Source organism: Crocodylus porosus, unplaced genomic scaffold, assembly GCF_001723895.1.
Source record: "Crocodylus porosus isolate Cpor-Errol unplaced genomic scaffold, CroPor_comp1, whole genome shotgun sequence".
NCBI lineage: Eukaryota > Metazoa > Chordata > Crocodylia > Crocodylidae > Crocodylus > Crocodylus porosus.
In genome coordinates, this window is record NW_017728937.1 from 3,025,967 (window position 1) to 3,045,972 (window position 20,006).

The 20,006-nt window shown below is 42.2% G+C and overlaps 1 protein-coding gene and 1 non-coding gene across 10 annotated transcripts in view; one reads left to right on the forward strand and one right to left on the reverse strand.

Moving 5' to 3' along the window:
- Nucleotides 1-18,968, reverse strand: part of PPP6R3 (protein phosphatase 6 regulatory subunit 3) — a 104,660-nt gene extending 85,692 nt beyond the window's left edge. For 7 of the 9 annotated variants that reach the window (XM_019547268.1, XM_019547263.1, XM_019547262.1 and 4 more), the window contains exons 1-2: nt 18,860-18,948; nt 15,736-15,874 (exon numbers count right to left, since the gene is read on the reverse strand). In XM_019547268.1, the coding sequence (XP_019402813.1) occupies nt 15,736-15,783 (48 nt within the window). In that variant the 5' untranslated portion in view covers nt 15,784-15,874; nt 18,860-18,948. Of the gene's footprint in view, nt 1-15,735; nt 15,875-18,859 lie in introns of all 9 variants that reach the window. The other 2 variants (XM_019547270.1, XM_019547267.1) reach the window with 2 other exon arrangements.
- Nucleotides 18,969-19,566: 598 nt separating this feature from the next.
- On the forward strand, nt 19,567-19,639 carry TRNAA-AGC. The gene has a single exon. It is a non-coding gene; the product is annotated as a tRNA-Ala (tRNA).
- Nucleotides 19,640-20,006: the final 367 nt, after the last annotated feature.

Sequence of the window (20,006 nt, forward strand, 5' to 3'; positions counted from 1 at the left end):
AGAGTAAGGCGTACTTATCCCAGAATGATGCTCACATGCCAGTGAATGAAAGGGTCAAAAGTAAGGCTAGCAAATCTCAACCAAAATGTCAGCATCCAATTGAGGAATACTTTCAGGGAAGTAGATCTGCAGACAAATTATATTTACCATGAAAGAATTTGATGGGATAATTATTGTCCAGGATTAGTTTTGAACCATTTTGGCAAACACGGAAGGAATCTGAAAGTTGACTTCCACGGGTTACAACATGAGGTGTTCTTGTGCATTTTTGCTCGTTTACGATGTAGAAAAACAACAACAACAACTAATCTATAAAGCCCTCCCCCCAACGCTTTTTCAAGTTGTTTAAACCTGACCCAATCACATCAAACAGAATCTCTATTCCTACGGTAGTAAAGAAGATTGTGTAATTATGACGTAAGAAATGCTGAAAATTCACCAAGTGAAGAGGGGAGATTAAGCAAAAAGATCAAAATTAATATCAATAAAAATTGATGTCATGGACTAATACATCAAAAAGACCTATCAGTTGAAAAAACTGAATCACTGTTACACCATTTATTGAAGCGAGAACTTAAGTCACAAACACCAGTAGCAAAAAACACAGCTGATTCTGACTATAATCTTGATATCCAAATACAAACCATTTTTTATAACCTCCAATATGAAACCTTTTAAAAAACTCTTACTGTTAACCTTTTTAAAGGAGAACAATATCTTTCTCCATCTGAAATGTTTGCTACAAAAAACAACGCCTAGAGTTTCATTCTGTAAACTTCATGAATTACTTTTGAAAGCTTGTATAGCGTAGGTCAGAGGCTGGCAGCCTTTTACTAATAAGGGCCGACCAATCAGCGCAAGTACTGCCATGGGCGACTAATCCCCTCTTGCCATCCAACTCATGCCGTGTTTTATTAAAGCAGAGCATGAGCCATACTATATGGCTAAGCAGCAGTATGTATGTGGGAGGGGCAGGGAATGTACATGCTTTTGTAAGGCCTCCACAGGCTGGATGCAATCTCCTAGCCCAGATCCAGCTTTCAGACAACAGGTTGCCAACTACTGGTAGGTGTTCAAAGTAACCTACATCTCAGTTTTAGCAGCAACATATGAAATTACTTGGTGTTTTGAGCTTGCTTTATAAACTCCACAGCAGTTTTAGATCTAAGAACTACCACATTTTCATTTTGCTTACCCAAAATAAGTCTAGCATGAAGACTCCAGGCTTCATAGAGTACACAAACACCAGAACTGGCCTTAGGTGTGATGTGGGTGACTGCCCACAGCACCACAGTCAAGGGGCACCACACACACAGTGCCACCATTTTTCTCAAGGAGCCCTTGTGGCCTCACCCTGGCTGCTGCCAAGCCAGCTGGGGACCCCTGGGTAAGACAGCAGTGAGGCAACAAAACAGAGGGAAGGAGGCCATCCTGCTCCCTCCCACATCTACAGGCTGCGAGTCTCCCTCCATCTCCATCCAGGCGGCTTCCTCTTGCCCCTCTGCCTCCAGCAGGAGCCAGGCAGCTGTCATCAATAATTAAATCACCTCCCAGAACCAGCAGCAAGCAACAGCAGCAATAAGAGCAAGTGAGATGGGGAGAAAGGACAGGGGTGACAGTGGCAGCTATGGAGGAGGTGGAGGTAGGGAGTGTGCACACAGCAGTACTTCGCCCAGCCCAGCTCACTGTGGTGGCCAACTGCCTGAGGAGTGGTAGGAGCTCCCAGTGCCCTTCCCACCACCATGCCTGGGAAGTGCACAGCAGCTACCTCATTGGTGGTAGGGAGCAGAGGAGTGACAGAGGATGAAGTACAACCTCTGAAGAGCCTGAGCCATGCTATCCAGCTGCCCCCTACTAACCTGCATGCTCAACACCACTGGTGCATCAAAATGCAAGTTCACCCAGGGCACCATTTTCCCTAAAGCCAGTTCTGACAAAACACTACCATGGTCTCCTTAAGTCTACTACAGTAATCAATACAATTTAAAATAGAAGGATGTCAAATCTTGGCAGTAATGTTTTTAAACGTCAACTGTTTTTAATCTTTGGATTCTTGGCTCTACATGTCAAATACATTTGTCAGTCTCTTTGAATAAAATGATCACCAATAAAGAAAAAAAAGAAAGAAATAACAGAATAACAAGCTAGAAGTATCCAAGTTCGGCATTTGCTTTTGGAGCCCAAACGAATGTTTAAATGAATACCGCTACTGTGTACATATAATTAAAACCATGACATCTACCAGAGCACCCTTACCTCATGTAAAGGATATGGCATGGAGAAGGGCTAAAAAAAAAAACCAAATCATGTTTGAGTCATGCTAAAAGCAGACTCAACTTAAACTTTCTATCTATAGATATACAAAATCAAAACTATTTTGTTCTCTAAAGTGAGGCATAGGAGGAACTGAACACAGGCATGGAGATGCAAAAACAAAACAAAAACCACTTGCCTGAAGAAAGGTATTTAGTCTGAATATGAAATATTATGTATGTTATTTTGGGATGCAAGAGTTTAAAGCCTAGAAATAAAAGTGTTCTACACTGTCAATCTTCCTATCTGCATTACAGCAGAAGTGAAGAATTTTATATTAGAAAAACAAAAGTGAACTAATAAAATTTGATCCCCAAAACATTAACAACTTTTTTTTGTTGCCTTGTACAAGCAAAGATCATCATATTCTTAAGCAAGCAAAGGAAACTAGGAATACTACGGAGAAGAGGAAAGGGGGAAAGGTGAAACACACACACACACACTAGTAAATCAGCTGTATGGGTCACCATGGCTTGAAATACTTTAGACTCTAGTGGGACTCAGCCCAATGAACTATGTGGTAAAATCACAAGCCTTTGGCTTTGGATTAATATCATGCATAGTTTGTACTACATATATGTAGGTGTCAAAGTGCTGCTCAAAAGCGTGTTTTGCAACAGTTTCAAAAAAGCATGCATCAATTCTGGATAAACTAAATACATAGGTACTGCTATAGCCATGTTTAGTTTCAAGGTTACTGTTTTTAAATTTGCTCCTCACTTCCACGTGCTCAGAGATAGCAAGATCTGACAGTAAAGAGAGGGGGAAGGGGCTGCCAGGGGAAAAAACTGGGGGGAAGAGAACATAAAGGGAGACCTGACCCCCTACATTTGTTTTCCCTGATGTAGAAGTGGAAGGGAGACAAATTCAAGGCAAACATCCAATAATTAGATTCTACACCTAGAAAATTATAACAAATGTATGAATTTTCCATATATAGAATACAATTACTTGGGGGTCATCTTATAAATCACGGTCATCTTCTATTAGAGTAAATACAGAAGCTATTTACATTTCCCTCAAATTGAGCAGACCAGTTTTCCATTGGCCACTGACAGTTATTAAAGAGGGCATGATGGGACCTGATGCACGATCCAAACAAGTCGCACTTTCTGCCATATACCATGTGCATGGCAGAAGGCTCAACTGCGGGATCGTGCATCACATCCCATCATGCTTTCTTTTTAATGATTATCAGTGGCCAATGAGATCCCCCAAATGGGGAAAATTAACGCAAAATATTGGTGTAGGGGAAGCTTGGGATCATGATCCTGTGCTCCCCTTGAACTGGTAGTCTTAGCCTGTCAACTGAAGGTGCGCCCTACTACAGGAGATAGGAGGCCCACCAGTGCTTGGAGCTCCTAGCTGGCAGGAGGAAAAGACCATGCACTCTAGTGCTGGCTGCAAGCTCAGCCAGTGATTGGAACTCTTAGCTGATTCTTCTTTTTCCTTTGTAGATGGACTTAACACACAAATCAGCAACATTTTAAAAGGACAGCATGGAACATTAAAGGTTTGTTCTTGAATAGTTCAGCATGTAAACAACTAATACACTTGAAAGTTAATTAGGATTAAGATAGGTTGTGAACTTAATTAAGCTTATGACTGAATTTTGAAGAGTAGACAAAATCCATGAAGTTTTTAGCAACCTCTATCCAAGACAACAGTTCCATATTTCTGGAAATGTAGCAGAACTATGCTTTGGATCAGCATATCAAATGTTAATATGCTTTTGATAGTCTGGGATCCTATATCTCTTTGTAACTTAGCTAACATCAAGTTTTATTCAATATCACTCATGATACAAAGTAAATCAGAACAAAAAGAGTCTTTAGAAGTGAGACAACTTCCAAGAGTTCTAGATTTGAAAAGGTAATGCAAGATCTCAAGTAGTTAAAATTACGCAGTAGCATCTCATAAATATATTTTATCAAAATAGTAGTTAGATAGTCACAGGATGCTCTTCTCATGACAGGAAGATTGCAAGGACAGGTTAGCTTGCATAGGACTAAACAGACTGCAGCCAACTTCATTTTCATGTGAAATAGTGCTTTTTAGACCTGACTGGAAACAGCATGCCACTTTCCATGTTAACCTGAATGTAAGCCATTTGATCTGAAACTTTCCTTACTTGAGAGCAGCTCAGTCAACAGTGGCTCTCTATTCAGTGCACTGATGAAAACAGAGTAAATCTGATGGCTTCACCTCCAAAAAGCCATGTGCTTAGACACTTCCATAGCCTAAAAACATCTTGATAATGGTAAAGAAAAGTAAATAATGAGACTAACAGAACAAGCTTGATCTGTTAGTTATACCCATCTCTTTCTCCATTTAACAGTCCATTGAGACTGTATCCTTTTCTTTCCAAGAAAAGCACAGATAAGCTTTCCTACAGAATAAAAGGTAAGGGGAACACAATTAGAGTTACATACACATGCAAAAGACAGAGTGATCTTTTCCTAATAGTTTCTGGGCTACTAGTGCAAGAGAAGCCCCCATGTAGAGAGGGCAGTAGATGATAATCACTAGGTGTCTATATATAGAACTGTCAATGCTTGAAGTATTAAACCAAAGTACTATATTTACCTGAATCCATGACGACCCTGAATTTCAAATGACCTCCTAATAATTAGATTCCATACACAGAAATTTATTTTAAAAATTATAAATTTTTTCCACGTGTAGAATCTAATTATTGGAGATTCATCTTAAATTACTGCCTTCCCCCTCCATCCCACTGCTAGAGCAGGGAAAACAGTGGCAGGGGTACAGGCTGTAAGGGAAGCAGGGTGGGGTGGGGCAGATAGTGGAAGGTGTCAAACTTGCCACCTGTTGCCCAGTCCCCTGCTGCTGTCTGTCCCCCTTTTGTCTACCCCACCACCACCTTTGACCCTGCTCCCCTTCCCCCCCGCCCCCACAGCTTCTGCCTCCTCCCCCAGCCACCCTCACCCTTGCTCCTCAACACCAGGCTCTATCCCCACTCCAGCCTGCAGCATGAAGCAAGACCCCCAGCCTGGTCCAGTAGCAGCAGCAGCAGCTCCCTGCTGCTATTTGGCTGGGCTGGAGCTGTGCTCCATGTCCCAGGCTAGAATGAGGATGCAGCTGGCTACTGGAGCAAGGACAGGCAGAAGTGAGGTGGGGGGAGAGCACACAGTAACTGCAACTCAGAACCACAATAGTTGCCTGTCGTCATCCATCCCCTGCCATGCCTTGTACTCAATTCCAAGATGAGCCCCCCCCACATGTTAAGAGGGGGAGAACCCCGTCTTGGAATTGAGTAAATATAGCACTGTTTTACAAACGTGATACTGTTTTACAAATTTTCTTGTGTGATGCATGATCTTTCTGCCCACAGAGAAGGGTATAATCCCTGATCCTGGAAGGGTTACCATTTTTTTCCACTGGTATATTTTTGAGGTCTTTCTGCCACCTAGAAAAACTGAAGTAGAAGATTCTAAACTTTTCTGACCCTTTGGCACCAGAAAGAGAACAAAGAAAGCATTTGTGATTCTGAACTGATCTGTGAAACAAATACATACTTAGAACTCTGCAGATGTCCAAAGTATGCCAGGCCCTTTGGGGTGTATCAAATTTGGGCATAAGGACAGAGAACAGGGAACTGTCCCTGCTATCACATCTACAGAAAAATCTTTGGTATGAAGACAGGATCAATTCCTAGTAGCATTTTACTTTGTAGACTGAGCAGCACTGAAGTTCCAGGAAAAGAGATACCAAGTCAAGCATACTGTAAACTACGATACTTTTAACAACTAAAATTATTTTTCTGTTAATAAAATATTGCAACCTTTATGAACAATTCAAATGAAGGGGGTGTAATGAAGAAGATAAAATCTTTTAAGAGAACCTTATTCATTTCAAGGGGACTATAAAAAATGCTGCTCTCAAAGACCTGTAGGACATCTCAGATAAAAGCCATTACTTTCCTGTCTACCCAGAAGAATGTTTACAATCTTTTCTCCAATGCCTGATGAAGAGTGTTTGTGCCTGAAAGCTTGCAATTAAATCCATTTTTTTCCCCAAAAACTTGCTGGTCTAATAAGAGATATCATCTCTACTCTGATGATGACTAAATTACCTTTATTACTTTCCTGTTGACTAACAATGCTAGGGGAACAATTTGATCCTTGAGGGCCCCAGCTGCCAGACTTAGCCAAATTTATTCTTGAACCAGCTTGGCCAGTTGCAGTAGTAATACAGAGGAAAGGATAAAATTCTTGTACTGATACTGATGATCCAGATTCAACCAGGTCCTTAAATATACCATGTTAACATTCTCTCTAGAATCTAGTAGTATGGATGTCACCTCTTCTGTGTAACCTCTTTGACTGAAGAGGTTCAATTTAAGAAACACGCAGCTAGTTTCAGAGTATGCGGATTTGGCGCATGACCAACCACTGAAATATTAAATGCCTTCTGAGTAGGAAACAGATGCAACATTCACCATGTAAACACAGTCAAAACCAATTTTGGCAGAGCCAGGATGGAGCTCCCAGCATTACCTCTCTCCTGAAATGTTCTAGTGAGGAGAAGAAAGAGAAGGGCATCCAAGAATCCCTTTAACCATCTTCGCAACAAAGCACCTACTGCCTGATTTTCTTTTGATCCCACCTGCAAGGATTCAAGATGTATGGCTCCAAATGTGGACATCCAGGGGGAAATCTACAACACACTTGTATTCACAGACATAAAAAAGGGCCAACAGCGCAGGCAGAGACTAGTCCTGAATCATGAAGGGCTAAACAGAAGGGAGAGAATTCCACAAATGGTAGGGAGAACCCAAACCACAGGGCTCCATCAGTCATTCTTTGCTCTGAATCCTTATCAATAGCTCCCTGCTGTCACTACAGCAGCTGCAAAAGAACTGAGCAATTATTCCATTCAAGAACTGGAGCAGCGAATTCATTCACATAAAGGTACTGGTAGCTGATCTAGGTATTGAACCCAGACCTCAAGTCTCATTTTAGCTCTCCATCACATCAGTTCAATTTAGATTTGAGTATTTAAAGCTATGAATGGGACCTATGCATGCTCAAGGCTTGGGGAGGGGGGAGATGGGACTCAGACAGGCAGACAGACAAACAAACAAGACAAAAGACCAGTTTCCCTGAATTTATGCAAGTTTCTCAATGTATACACTGCAAAAACCGCAAAAATCATAGGGCTTGTCTACACAGAGTTACTTAGACATACCCGTTTCTGAAGTATTCATGCTTATTGGAAGCCTTACAAGAGAAGAACCAGCCTTAGTCCTTGTTTTTTCTATAAGGCCAGCCTGAATGTTTTTTTTTCCTGGAGGGATGGGGAGCAGATGACTTCTGTCCACCTTCCTTTACAAAACATCTGTCTTGTCCAGAAGGCTGATTTGAAAAACTAACAAAATGATGTTACCCTAACACCTGAAGTTAAGTGCAGCACAAGGAGATTTCCAAACCACCATTTAACATTTTGCTTTATTTTTGCTACCATCTAAACTTAGAGTTGTAAATTGTCAAAGAGTAAGTATCTTCAGCAATCCCCCACACCTATAGATTGGAGGGGGGGTTGGAAATCAGCATATTTCCCTTTGTATTCAGAAGATTCTCCAGCAAACCCAAATATCATCCGTTTCAATACTGGTTCTACCCCTGACATGAACTCTTGCACTTCTTCTCCTATACCAGGGTCACAGCACACCGCCACAACCATATGTCATCTTACAAGCCAAACTGGGGGTTCAGGCACTCCTCCCCTTGGAACCTATGACAAGTGATACTGGCCTACAGCTTAAGTCTTATGATATGCAGCAGCTGAAACAAAGAAGAGGAAAAGGAAGGACAGTTAAAAACCAAAATTAAATACATTTTGTGTCTCATCTAGCCTTTGTTTCACTGCAAAGAGAAATGAATATCCTCCACATGTCCTCAGAGTTTTGTTACGTCTTAAGCCCACAGACTCTTACGATTCAGGTTATATTTATAATACATTCTAGGAAGCATGAATATAGGCGGTATAGACATTTCAAGGCTAGCTTCAAACTAGCAGCGTCCCAAGTAGATTTGAGTAGTCCCTCCTAAAGCCTATGCTACCACAAGTACACTGCTACCAGGTATATTCGTGTGTGATCTGCAGCAACACCCTTAGAGTGAACCTTGTCTACTCTGCACATACTTTACTCCACCCTGCTCAGACTTGGGTGTTCCCTATGAAAGCAGGCTATAACAATAAAAGCTATTTGTTTCAATGTCATCTCAACAACCCTTAACTGTTCAGATACTATAAACTGTCTCTCTTTTTTTCCCTTAGGTGAGAGTACTGAAACTGATCGGAGTCAAAGAAGAGCACAGAAAAAATATGTGATATTAAATAAGCAATTAATAGGTATCTGTAGTCATCTTAAGAAAAAGTTCATTCACTGCAATGAAATCTGAACAACAGTAGACTATTTTTACATGCATACAATGAATCTAAATCTATTTGAAGTTTCCCTTCTTAAGGAATCACCTCAATATTACAACAAACGCATAAGCTTACTTATCAACTTACTTACCCCCAAGTCCCAGAAGATCCTTAAGGGTGTCATGCAATGTTAGCACGGGTATAAGCACCTACACAATTCACAAGATAAACCCAGATGTTTCAAATAGGAATCCAGTCAAGAACACTCTGATCAACTGTGAACTGAGTTCTTCAAAACAAAGTAGCTGTTCCATTATTTTTCTGTTGTCAAGAAACAAGTGAAAGCTAAGAGCTGACATTTTCTGAGGGGTGCCTGGTATCTAAAGCTCAAGAGCCATTGCTATATCTTCCACAGCTCCTCCTAGATTAGATGGCAATTTTGATATGTTTTTTCAACGGTTGCAAGGGCCTTATTAGTCAAAGAACAAACAAGCAAACAAACAAACAATCTCAGGTAAATCCAGATAATTGTTGTTGCTCTTCATCACCCCAAAGCCTGCAGAGCCCTTACAAATAATTACATTAGTACAATTTGCATTTAGATAAGGCCCCAGAAACATCAGAAGGATCCACTCATTTCTTCCCCGAGGAAGAAATAATGCTATTAGTTGGTTTTGAAGCAGTTGAAAACGTCAATACCTTGATTTAGTCTTTGCCCAAAGTGAGAGATGTGCCTCCTTTGGGAGAATATGAAATTTATCTTAATGTTTTAAGAAATGAAAGTCTGAACAAGTGAGCTCCTAGCTGTCAAGGTCTGCCAAGAAACTACCAAAAGGTAAAGCTAACAAGAGACTCAAAAAGGAAAGCAGAGATGAGAATTCCCCATTTATTTTAGTTTTAACTACCTTCAGTAGGTTTTAGGTGACAAAACAGGTCTGCATGAGACGCGAGGAAGCTTATTTTGAAAAAAATCTACACTAGTCCCTAATGAGATGACAACATGGAAAATGAATACATTAAGGAAATAAGCCTGGTGTTACACAAGCAAAACCAAGCTTTCTACACTCCAATGACAGACCAAGTTGCCTCAAGTGAAGAGGGCAATCTGATAATAACCATAGAGAGGGAGACGGAAAGGACTTTACCCAGAACGTCAAGGGGAGCTGTGAAGTTTTAGTTAGCTGACCAACACTATACAGCAAATATACTACAGTTCAGTGGAAAAACTACTGCAGTTCAGCATCACCATGCATGTGTATGACCATATTAATTACAAATAGGAAAGAAAGAGGAATAGTACTTTACAGCACCCCTCATCAGTTACTAGATTTTGGTCCTGTTTTGGCTTCTGTTTTCCTGACAATTCCACCCTCGCTTCCTATTGGTTATGATGACAGATGAGCATCACAAAAACACGGTTTAGTTTTATACAAGAAACTTAAATGTACTATTTTCTTGTCAAATTTGACATGCTCTGGTTTTCATTAGAATGAAACATATCTTGTCCACCAGTACTTAATTTTAGACATCTTTTGTTGTTACCTATATGGGCCCCTCGGAACCACAGCTGACAAGATCTTCACTGCACGTGGCACCGTACAAAAAAAAACCTACAAACACCACAGTGAAAGACCATCATACTATGCCTTTTTACAGCCAGCAGCAGGTATAACCGACTAGAATAAGACTTCCTATGATCAGGTGACCATAACTTCTGCTGCTTTTGCTCAACGTGGGAGAGTCACTGAAAATTCAATCTGTTGCTACAGCCAAGGGGCTAGACCCAGTCTACCAAGCCAACAGCAGGGCCCACAAGAGTACACGGTCTTCAAACAAACTTCTGTTAATTTGGCCCTCTATTCCTAAAAGGGTGCTGACCCTTGTTTCAATGGTTTTCCCTGGCACCATCAGCTGTGCAAAGACCATGCCCCTAAACACATTCAAGCTTTATTCTGCTATGTCCCTGATATTCCTATTTTCCATAGAAAACTCTCTGGAAGAAAATTACTGAACTCTGACAACTTTTACCATGTGTCAAATTCACTCTAATACATACCATTTTCACAGGATGTCTGCTTTTGAGGGCATCTAGGTATCTAGAAAGTTTGTCAACCCATCAATGAGAGAAATAATGAGTTAACTGCAGTGCTCCAAAACCACTGTTAAGATTCCAACTCAGCAATTAAAATTTAGTGCAGAGGAGAAGTGAGAACACTAAACAAAACTTTTAAGAGAGAGTTTAGGCTCTAGTCTACATTCATTTCACCAGTGGAAGTACACCTACACTCAAACTCTTTTACGGCAGAAATAACCCTCTCCTGAGAGAAAAGAAGGCTTCTGCTACCACCTGGCAGAGCTGCATGGAAACATTCCCATGCCCCCTATCAGCACTCCCTGCAGTAGGCAGTACCTTCCCAAAAGGTGCTTGCTACTCTGACAACACAGCTGTTGACTGGAACCATACGAAGCTGCCAGAAGCACAGTATACTTATGCCCTGACAACACGATGGTAGTTGTGGGTGTCTGTTGCTAGAACTTAACCTGATTTTACCAGCAACGGTGAAACAAAGCAACAGCAGAAAGACTACTATTTCACCAAGATGGGGCCCATACAATTTCCTTACTGTTAAACTCCAAACAGAACTACATTGTTTAGACTTGCACCTTACCACTAGATCTTTGTGCTGGTACAACTTATTCCCTTGCCTTATGGGAAAACATGCCAACAGAGACTACCAGCATATTTAAGGCAATACTGATTTATCTTTAGACAAATAAGCCCTTCAGAATTCCTATAATAGGCACAAGCCTCCCTCCAACTCAAGTGTACTCAACATCTGTATAGAGTGAAATATGGTCAACTGATCATCCCAAGGGGATTAGTAATGCTAGCCACTAAGTGACCAACTAGCAGTAGCTCACCATTTTAAACTTTTTATGACATGCCTTGATACAGGATACAAAGTATATAGTAAAAATGTATTTGAGGCATTTATAATAATAACAAAAAATAAAAAAAAACTTTAAAATCCTGAGTGAAAACTACACACTGGCCAGCTATAATAGTGTGTTTATACAGATAAATGTATAATGTGCATGTTCTTACTACAAAAGTTCAGAGTCCTTACTATACAAGAATGACGTGGATTGAAAGGGAGTAAAATAAAACAAAACCTTTTGCTTTATACTTTAAGATGCATCCATCACCAAAAAGAAGACAATTCCACAAAAGAAACAGAAGATTTGTCCCTGTCTTGTTCAGCCACAAATCACTACAGAGTATTCAGTGCTTCCTGAGTATCAGCCAGTTTGGCAAGTGCCCTAAATAACACAGGTCAGGTCCTTTTAAGCCGACTAATTATCAGGAGTCAATTTCATTTTGATTAAATGTGTACACATTTGAAAATGACTAATTCGCCCGAACCAGACTATGAATCAACAAAAGTGGTTTGTGGACCCATCAATGGAGATTCAGTGCACTGACTAATAAAGACCATAGTGATGGATTGTTTGTCAGCGACTAATTAAAACAATTTCACTGTATTCAGAAAATAATGTTTTAAACCATATCTGCTAAACTATAAGAGTTGCAGCAGAAGATATTTGCTGCAAAACTAATGAACATGCTTTTGATTTCTCAGTCAGTTAGGGCACTGTGCCTTTGGATGGGTAGCACCCATTTTTTACCTGGGGGCAATAGTCCTGTATTTTCCCAGCTATAAAGTCTTAATAAGCAACATGTCACACTTTGGTATGGAAATATGGCAGTGCAAGATAGCATATTAGAGACCAAGTGGTCCAGAGACACATGAGCTTTCTTAGACAACAGCCTACAATCTCAGAAAGCAGGCTGTCACCTAAGAAAATTTATGCTTCTCTCAACCAGTTGGTCTCTGAAGTGCCACCCTGCCCTGTTTTCTGCCCGAATTCAGATCAGCACAGCTAACCACCTCTCTGCTCTTTGTTATGGGAAGACAGTACTCCAACAACTCCAAAAGGGCTTTGGTACAATATATGCATTTAAAGGGGGTGAAGGGGAGGGGGAGCCCTTTGTTTTGAACCTGAATAAGCAGCAACATTTTATTTCAAGTTTAATAAGGATTCTTAAGACGACATTGAAACTTAAAGGTATGTCCCAATTGATGCCTCAGTGCCAGTGGCAAAGAGTTCCAAAGTATCTCTCGATTCATTCCAGATTTAGTGAATGATGAAACTTACACAAAAACCTCTTCAGGAAGTCAAGTTCCATGTACAGGAATGTTACACCATACCTCTGAAATGTAGCTATTCCAATGAATTGCTGCCTATGGCTGCGAAAGCAACATGAAAAAGATCAGAAGTTGGTAGCATGCAAAATGCTGTACAAGAAGGATAAAGAACAGATGTAAAGGCTCCTCTGAATATTTTTTTTTAAATGAAAAGTTCATAAATTTACAGGGAGGAAGAATTTTACCACCTGATATGCTAACACCAGGCTCCTGCCATTGTTGGAGGAAATTTGCATCTCAGAGCACAGACACACACAGATACTTCGCTGCAAAAGAAATTCCTGCCCAAAAGAGCTTTCTACTTTTATGAAACATGGAACATCATAACCCGAAAGAAATATACTTCTACATCCTGCTTGCCACCAGACAACTTTGAGGTAAAAAGACTTTCAACCTTTCTCTGTGCCTAACCTCGACAAAATGAACTATTCCAAACAGAAGACTACCACACCTTCAGCTCTCCATTGAAATATGAACTTTCATTTCTACCTAGGAGAACTTTTACCATCTATGCTCTTTCCTATGCCTGATGAAGGTTGAGCAAGCCTGAAAGCTTGCAAATAAATAAAATAGTTTGTTTGCAAATATCTAGGTGGTTTAATGAAAGCTATGACACTTCTTCCATGAGTTTCAATTCCTCTATTATAAAGGAACCGATATCTCAAAATGGAATTAATACAAGGAAAGAAAATTCTGAAATCTAAAAAGCACAAATGCTGCCATGCTCCAACACAGGACAAACAAGCTCAGTAGAACCTGGCGAGCTATGGAACACTTACATTTCTAGTTTAATCAATACAGGTAATGCAACATCCCATTTTGCCTAAGTGGTGATAATCAGGTGGCACAGGACCCAAGCCCAATGTAAGAACTGCTTGTTCTTTTGAACAAGATCAACTACTTCAGAACTATTTCTATTTCTTTAATAGATGACAAGAAAATTTGCTGCACAATTAGCATGTTGTCAGACTCTGGTCATGCAATCCCATTTTCCACAGAACTAGTCACAGCAAAAAGATAGATTTTCTACTCCTTTTCCTTACTAATACACTATTGCTTTTTAGAGTGCCTGGTCCAGTCCAATTTTAAGTGACTCAAGCAATGACGTGCTCAGTGTTTCCCTTCACATGAGTAACCATCAAGTCACAAAGCCTCCCTATCAGGCATTTCTTGCTTTTAGTGTTTATTTTTGTTTAGTTGATTGCATTTCCATTTCTGTTAAGTTCCTTTATCCGAAACACTTCCTTCTATTTGCTCATGTGAATACAGTTCTTGCAGGCTGGTATGCTCCTTTATAGGCATTTTGCTAAGATGCTTAAATTTAGTTATCTTCAGATCTAAATGATAGGTCTTTCCAGTCTCTTAAACAGTTGTTGTTTTTCCTACCAATAATGGTTTTCTATTACAGACCTGCCTTCAAAAGAAGAATGTTTCTGGTGCAATCACCCTGATGCTGGCTGCTCTATGATGCGATGCCTCTAAAATTAGCAGTGCCATTTTTGCCAGAATATTGTAATACCATTTCAAAGTTCTATCCCGTTACCCATGTAGGTGATTTTTGGCACCATGTTCTCAACTGTCAGCATTCTACTGGACAGTTACCCCCCCTCACTGCTAGCGTGTGCCAGCTCAGACACCAGTTATTACCTACTTTTAAGAAAGATTTTGCATGACACATTAAGAGGCACAAGAAAAACTGAGAGCAATCTAAATAGGAACAATGGGTAATAGGAAGAAGCAGCTGGTCAGGAACTCACCCTCCTAATACACACATTTTCAAGACTGCTCTGACACCACAGAAGCTTTTTACCAAAGCTTACCCAAAGGGAATTACACCAGAAGCCTAGTTATTCTACCTTGTTGCCCAATTGGAATCAATACTTTTTTTTCCAATCCAATAAATAAATATTCCCACAAGTAAGAGGCAAACAATCATCAATTCACACCAGCCTTCTCCCATCCAGAGCCAAGACAGTGCAACACTGCCCAACCATACATTTGCTTTGACTGCTCTGTTTCCAAAGAGCAAACTTCCCAGATTACTGCTAATTTCATCCACATGAGAATTCTGTGCTAGGCCACAGGTATGTTCAGGTCCTCACTGTCCCAAATATTTGGCAGACTATGGGTTCTTAGAGCTGTGAAAGAAGGATCAGCTCTCAGCTGCAACATGAAATTTGTTTGAAACGTGGTCTACAAAGCACTTGTGCTTGTATACTTTCATTTTTGTCCGATAGTGGTCCAAAAGGTTTTTATATATATTAGATCTTTCTCTCTAAATAATGCAAATAAAAATAAAACATGGAACATCAAGCAAGACTTCTCTGTTATTTAAATCCTCTGCTTTTTGAGATGTGCAGGGCATTTTCTCTCCTTCCCTTATCCTGTTACTGTGGGAAAGCTGTCAAAAATATATAATTTGCATTGTACCTGTAAAGTGGTCCAACCAAGTAAGTGTAAATCTAGCCTCCTTTGAAAGTTTATTCCACAGCCAATCACTCTGAAAAAAGGATCATCTCCAGCTGTCCAGATGTTTTAATCTGAGCTTTTCAAACTGTTGCTTTAGGGGACAGTAGTCATTGTGATGGTTCACAGACCATAACTGAAGCAGCAGGATCCAGTGCACAGAGGCGATACACTGAAGGTAGTCTGTCCTATTAAGGTGATGGGATGCTTGCTACATTCTGCACAAGCTGAAGCCTCTGTTTTGCTTCTACCTCAGTTCCAGATATAGCAATGGATATGACCAGATCCTTACCTGCGAAGGGATGAAGTTCCCTGGGAAGCTGGAGTTAGAAGATGGCATTTCTCAGAACTGATGCTACCTGGTCTTCTGGGCTAACTGCTGAGTTAAACAGTACTCCAAGGCTTCTTACCACTTTCATGAAAGAGGACAGCTTCAATGGAAGGAAAGGAAAGTGACCAGACAGTTCTCCAAAGCATTTCCCCCTTGTGATTATTATTTTGATCTTGTACAGGTTGTCTTTGTGCAAGCATTGTAAGCTAAACTTAATTCAAGTGGCAAAGATTTCAACCTTTCATAAAGAAACCTGCTCTACAAATGGTTGTTAAAACCCTTGATTTAACACTTAACTTTAAAACCAGGTGACTAGAAATCCCATAATTTCAACTGATTAACCTCTTGAGATGATCATTTAACTCAAAAGGAGACAACCTTTTTTGACAGTTGCTGCACAAATTAAGCCCCATAACTTAAGTGTCGCTCCAATCCCCCAACCCTACCCAATCAGTTGCTCTGCTTTCTGCTCCCTATCCCTCCTCCTGTGCTGCCTGTTCCCTCCCCAAGTTGTCATGGCCCACATGCAGAGGCTGCCTGTCCCACTTTTGGCATGCAGGTTGGTCACCTCCGATTTCATTCATTTTTTTCACCACTATATGGATTATTAAAGAATCATTTTAGTTAAAACGAAACAAAAACTCACAAAGCAGAAAGTGTTCTAAAGGCCACAAGTCTCCTTAAGCAAGCTCCACACTACTTCTTTGCAGATTATGTTAAGTAACAAAAAGATGTGTCAATCTATCTATTCTCAGTTTCACGGAAAATGGGCAAGTTTATGTTTAATTACATATTACAAAATGGCTCCTGGAAATCCAAAGTGGCTTTTTTATTTTAAATGGTATTGATGTTAACCTAAAACACAGCAGGCTTAACCCATGCATAAACCTGACTCGCTTATTCCCAGGCTACAATACATTGTGCATGCTCATTCTCGACTAGGTGGCTTAAGTGCATTTTATGAATTTCACCGAATTTCTAATCTCGTGCATTCTAAACCTAACCAGGTATTTTCCTGTAGTTGAAGTGTCTTTTAATCCAGCTACTCAAGTTTTTTTGGCTAAAATGAAACCTTAGGTAATGTTAAATGCAAAGTTACTTTAACTAACCAAGTAGCATGATAATGACTATGACTTATGCAAACTATTTCTTTTCATGAAGAAAACAAAAAGGAGAAGATGTCACTTATATTCAAAGGCCCCTAAAGATGCAGGAAATAAATCACTGCTATTTAAGGTCTATTAAGAAGTTAAAGGGAAAAGACATTTCATGTTTTAGGCCTGATCCTATAACACGTTATATCTACCTACCTACCGACAGACAGAAATTAATGATTGTGTGAGTGCTGAGCTCCATTCCCATTCAGCCTAAGCGACACATGATTCTAACTCTAGGCTTGAAGAGCCAGGCACTGATTAAGTATTTTAAGAATCCCCAAAACTGAAGTTTCAATTCAAAACTTACTAACTACAAAATAAGTATATACAGGAAAGTACATGAACTATGTTTCATGGAAAGAAATTCTCAACTGATCTCTTTAAGAAATAACTGTTTTTAAAACAAAAGTTTCCCAATTTTTTAAACATTCCCAAAGAAACACACACACACAGTATTTGTAACCTAAACAACAGAGCCCAGAGAAGCAGTTGCTAAAATTATTTACCTGCATTTCTTTATCAATTAAAAACCAGAGTATAACTTTGATTCTTTCCAGTCAGGATTTAAAATATTAAAATAGCATTAGAGATTAAAACTTCCAGGGTTGATATTGCTGTCTCTCATGGGGCATTCCCAAGAACTTTTCTTGCTACTAACCTTTAGTCAGAGGCAAGCCAGACTTCTCCTACTAAGATATTACCACCTTTTCAAAGGAAGCTTGGTATTTCTGACAACTTTCACACTAAGCACCCAAAAAGAGTTTCAATACAAAGGAACAGGCATCTTGAAAGACAACTGCACTTGTTTTACTGTGATCTAATCTGCTAGCAAGACAAGGGAAGGTGAGAGCCTTAGAGCGCCAATCCACTTAAGGACTTTGAAAACATCCTAAACCCCTGAAGCGAGAGTCAGAGTTAAAGAGAAACTATCAGGCTCCAAATAACACCCAAAGTACAAGTTCTTACCCACAACAAAGCTTTGAAAAACAAAGCCAAAAAACAAACCCCCAAAAGTCAAAACCCAAGAGTCATGACAATGTTAAGAACCCCAGGCCTGGGAGCTGCCCTGATCAAATACAGCCTTTCCAGCAGCAGGCAGAAAGCAAAATAGACAACAAGCCTGAGCCAGGGCAAAACAAACTAGACAGATGGGCTTTTGGGGCCCCTGCTACATTAGGTAGATTACAAAAGTCACTGGTCAACGGCCCCACATGCAAAGTGATGTGGATAAAAAATGACTGCTCAGCTCCAACAAGAACCACCCCAGCATAAAGTTAGCACTTGAAACCCTGTAACAACTCCAGAGCTGGTTTCTAGCCAGTTGCAACTTGCCAGCTTCCTCAGGAGAGAGAACTAAGCCAAGAAAAAGTTCGCTCTCAGCTAGAAACCGAGACAGGTCGGTGCTGGCATTCGCCCCCAGGGTTTTCAGGTGCCCATCTGAACCCAACACCCTCCTTCACTCCCTCCTGCAGCCACCAGACGCCCGGCCCCAGGGCCCAGGAGCCCCCACTCCCCTCCTCCCCACTGCTTGAGAGGGAAGGGGACACAGAAGGCGCCTATGGAGACCGGCGCGCGGGGCAGCAGCCCCAAAGTCGTGGGGGGGCAGGAAGGCGCCTCCCTCCGGGGGGAGCCCGCGGGGACCAGCGCCGGTCACGTGCCCGAGAGGGATGAGGGCGGGAAGAGGGGGGAGGGGCGGCGCCGCCAGCACCCCTCCCCCTCCCCGTCGAGGGAGCTTGAGACCGCGGGAGCCAAAACAACCCGGGATGGGGCAGGAGGGGACAGCCTCACCACCTCCGGCGCGCTCGGACCCGAGGGGGGAGGGGAAGGTGGCGGCGGCCCCCCCGTGGCCCGGCCCGGCGCAGGAAGGGGGACGGCAACGGCCCCCGGGGCAGGGAGCGGGCGGCACAGCAGGGCAGGACCTCCTCTACCTCGGCGAGCGCGTCCCCCGGCGCGGGCCCCGGGCTGCCTCGGCTCAGGCGGGAACGCGGCTGCTCGCCACCATCACCGACTCTCCAAGATGGCGGACATATCAGAACCTTCGAACCCCCCCCCGTCCATCCCCGTCACCCCGCCTGCCAATCATGCAGCCCCAGGCACTCCCTGCGACCTCTCATTGGCTAGTGGAGTTAACCTCGCCTCCTCATTGGTTTTGTCCCGGCCGTCATTCAAGCATGGAGTAAGGTACCATTGGTTTCAGTGAGAATCAGGGGAGGGCTCCCGGCCTCCCACACGCCAATGAGGGCATTGGGGTGGATGCCTTGGGTTCCCCACCTTCATGCCTTAGCAACACCGAAGCGTCACCGTGACAGACATATTTCTGGCCCAATGGAAACAGCAGACGCCGTTCAAAAATAAACCCAGGCGAACCAATCAGCAAGCGAGTGACACCAACCGGGAAGACGACCAATGGGGAGGACCGGGGGGGGGGGACAAGCGTCGCCACCACCAGAGCCGCGCCCACCGCGCCTTCCCAATGGTCGGCGACGAAAACCCGCCTCCAGCAGAACAGCCGAGGCGGCCAAACTGCCTGACAACAACGCGTTGCTAATCTGGCCCTGTGGGAAGGAGGTGGGGAGAGACCACGTGACGCGAACGATGATGACATCAGCGCGTCTGAGAAAACTGTAAGGCAGCCGGGGAATTAGCTCAAATGGTAGAGCGCTCGCTTAGCATGCGAGAGGTAGCGGGATCGATGCCCGCATTCTCCAGTGTCGCTTTTGTTTTGCTGCTTAATAAAAAAATCCCTCTGTGCAGGAGACACGTCCCCCAACGGAGGACGCATCTTCACCTCCCTACTCAGCAGCATTAATTCCCCGGTGAAGTCCAGTCCTCAGAGCTGGGGACTCATGAGGCAACTCTGCTGGGGCCTGCCCCTTTGCCAAGGGCACCTCAGGACCCACTGAGCTGTACTGTGCCACACGCAGCTGCCGCCCCCTCCCTTCCCCAGCACAGACAAGCTCCTGGGAACTGGGCACTCCCCTGTGGAACCCCCCTGAAAAGCCACGGGCTCCATTTTGTGGTCAGAGGTGGGGAAAATACCGGCCCACCCAGGGATTTTATCCAGCCTGCGGAGGG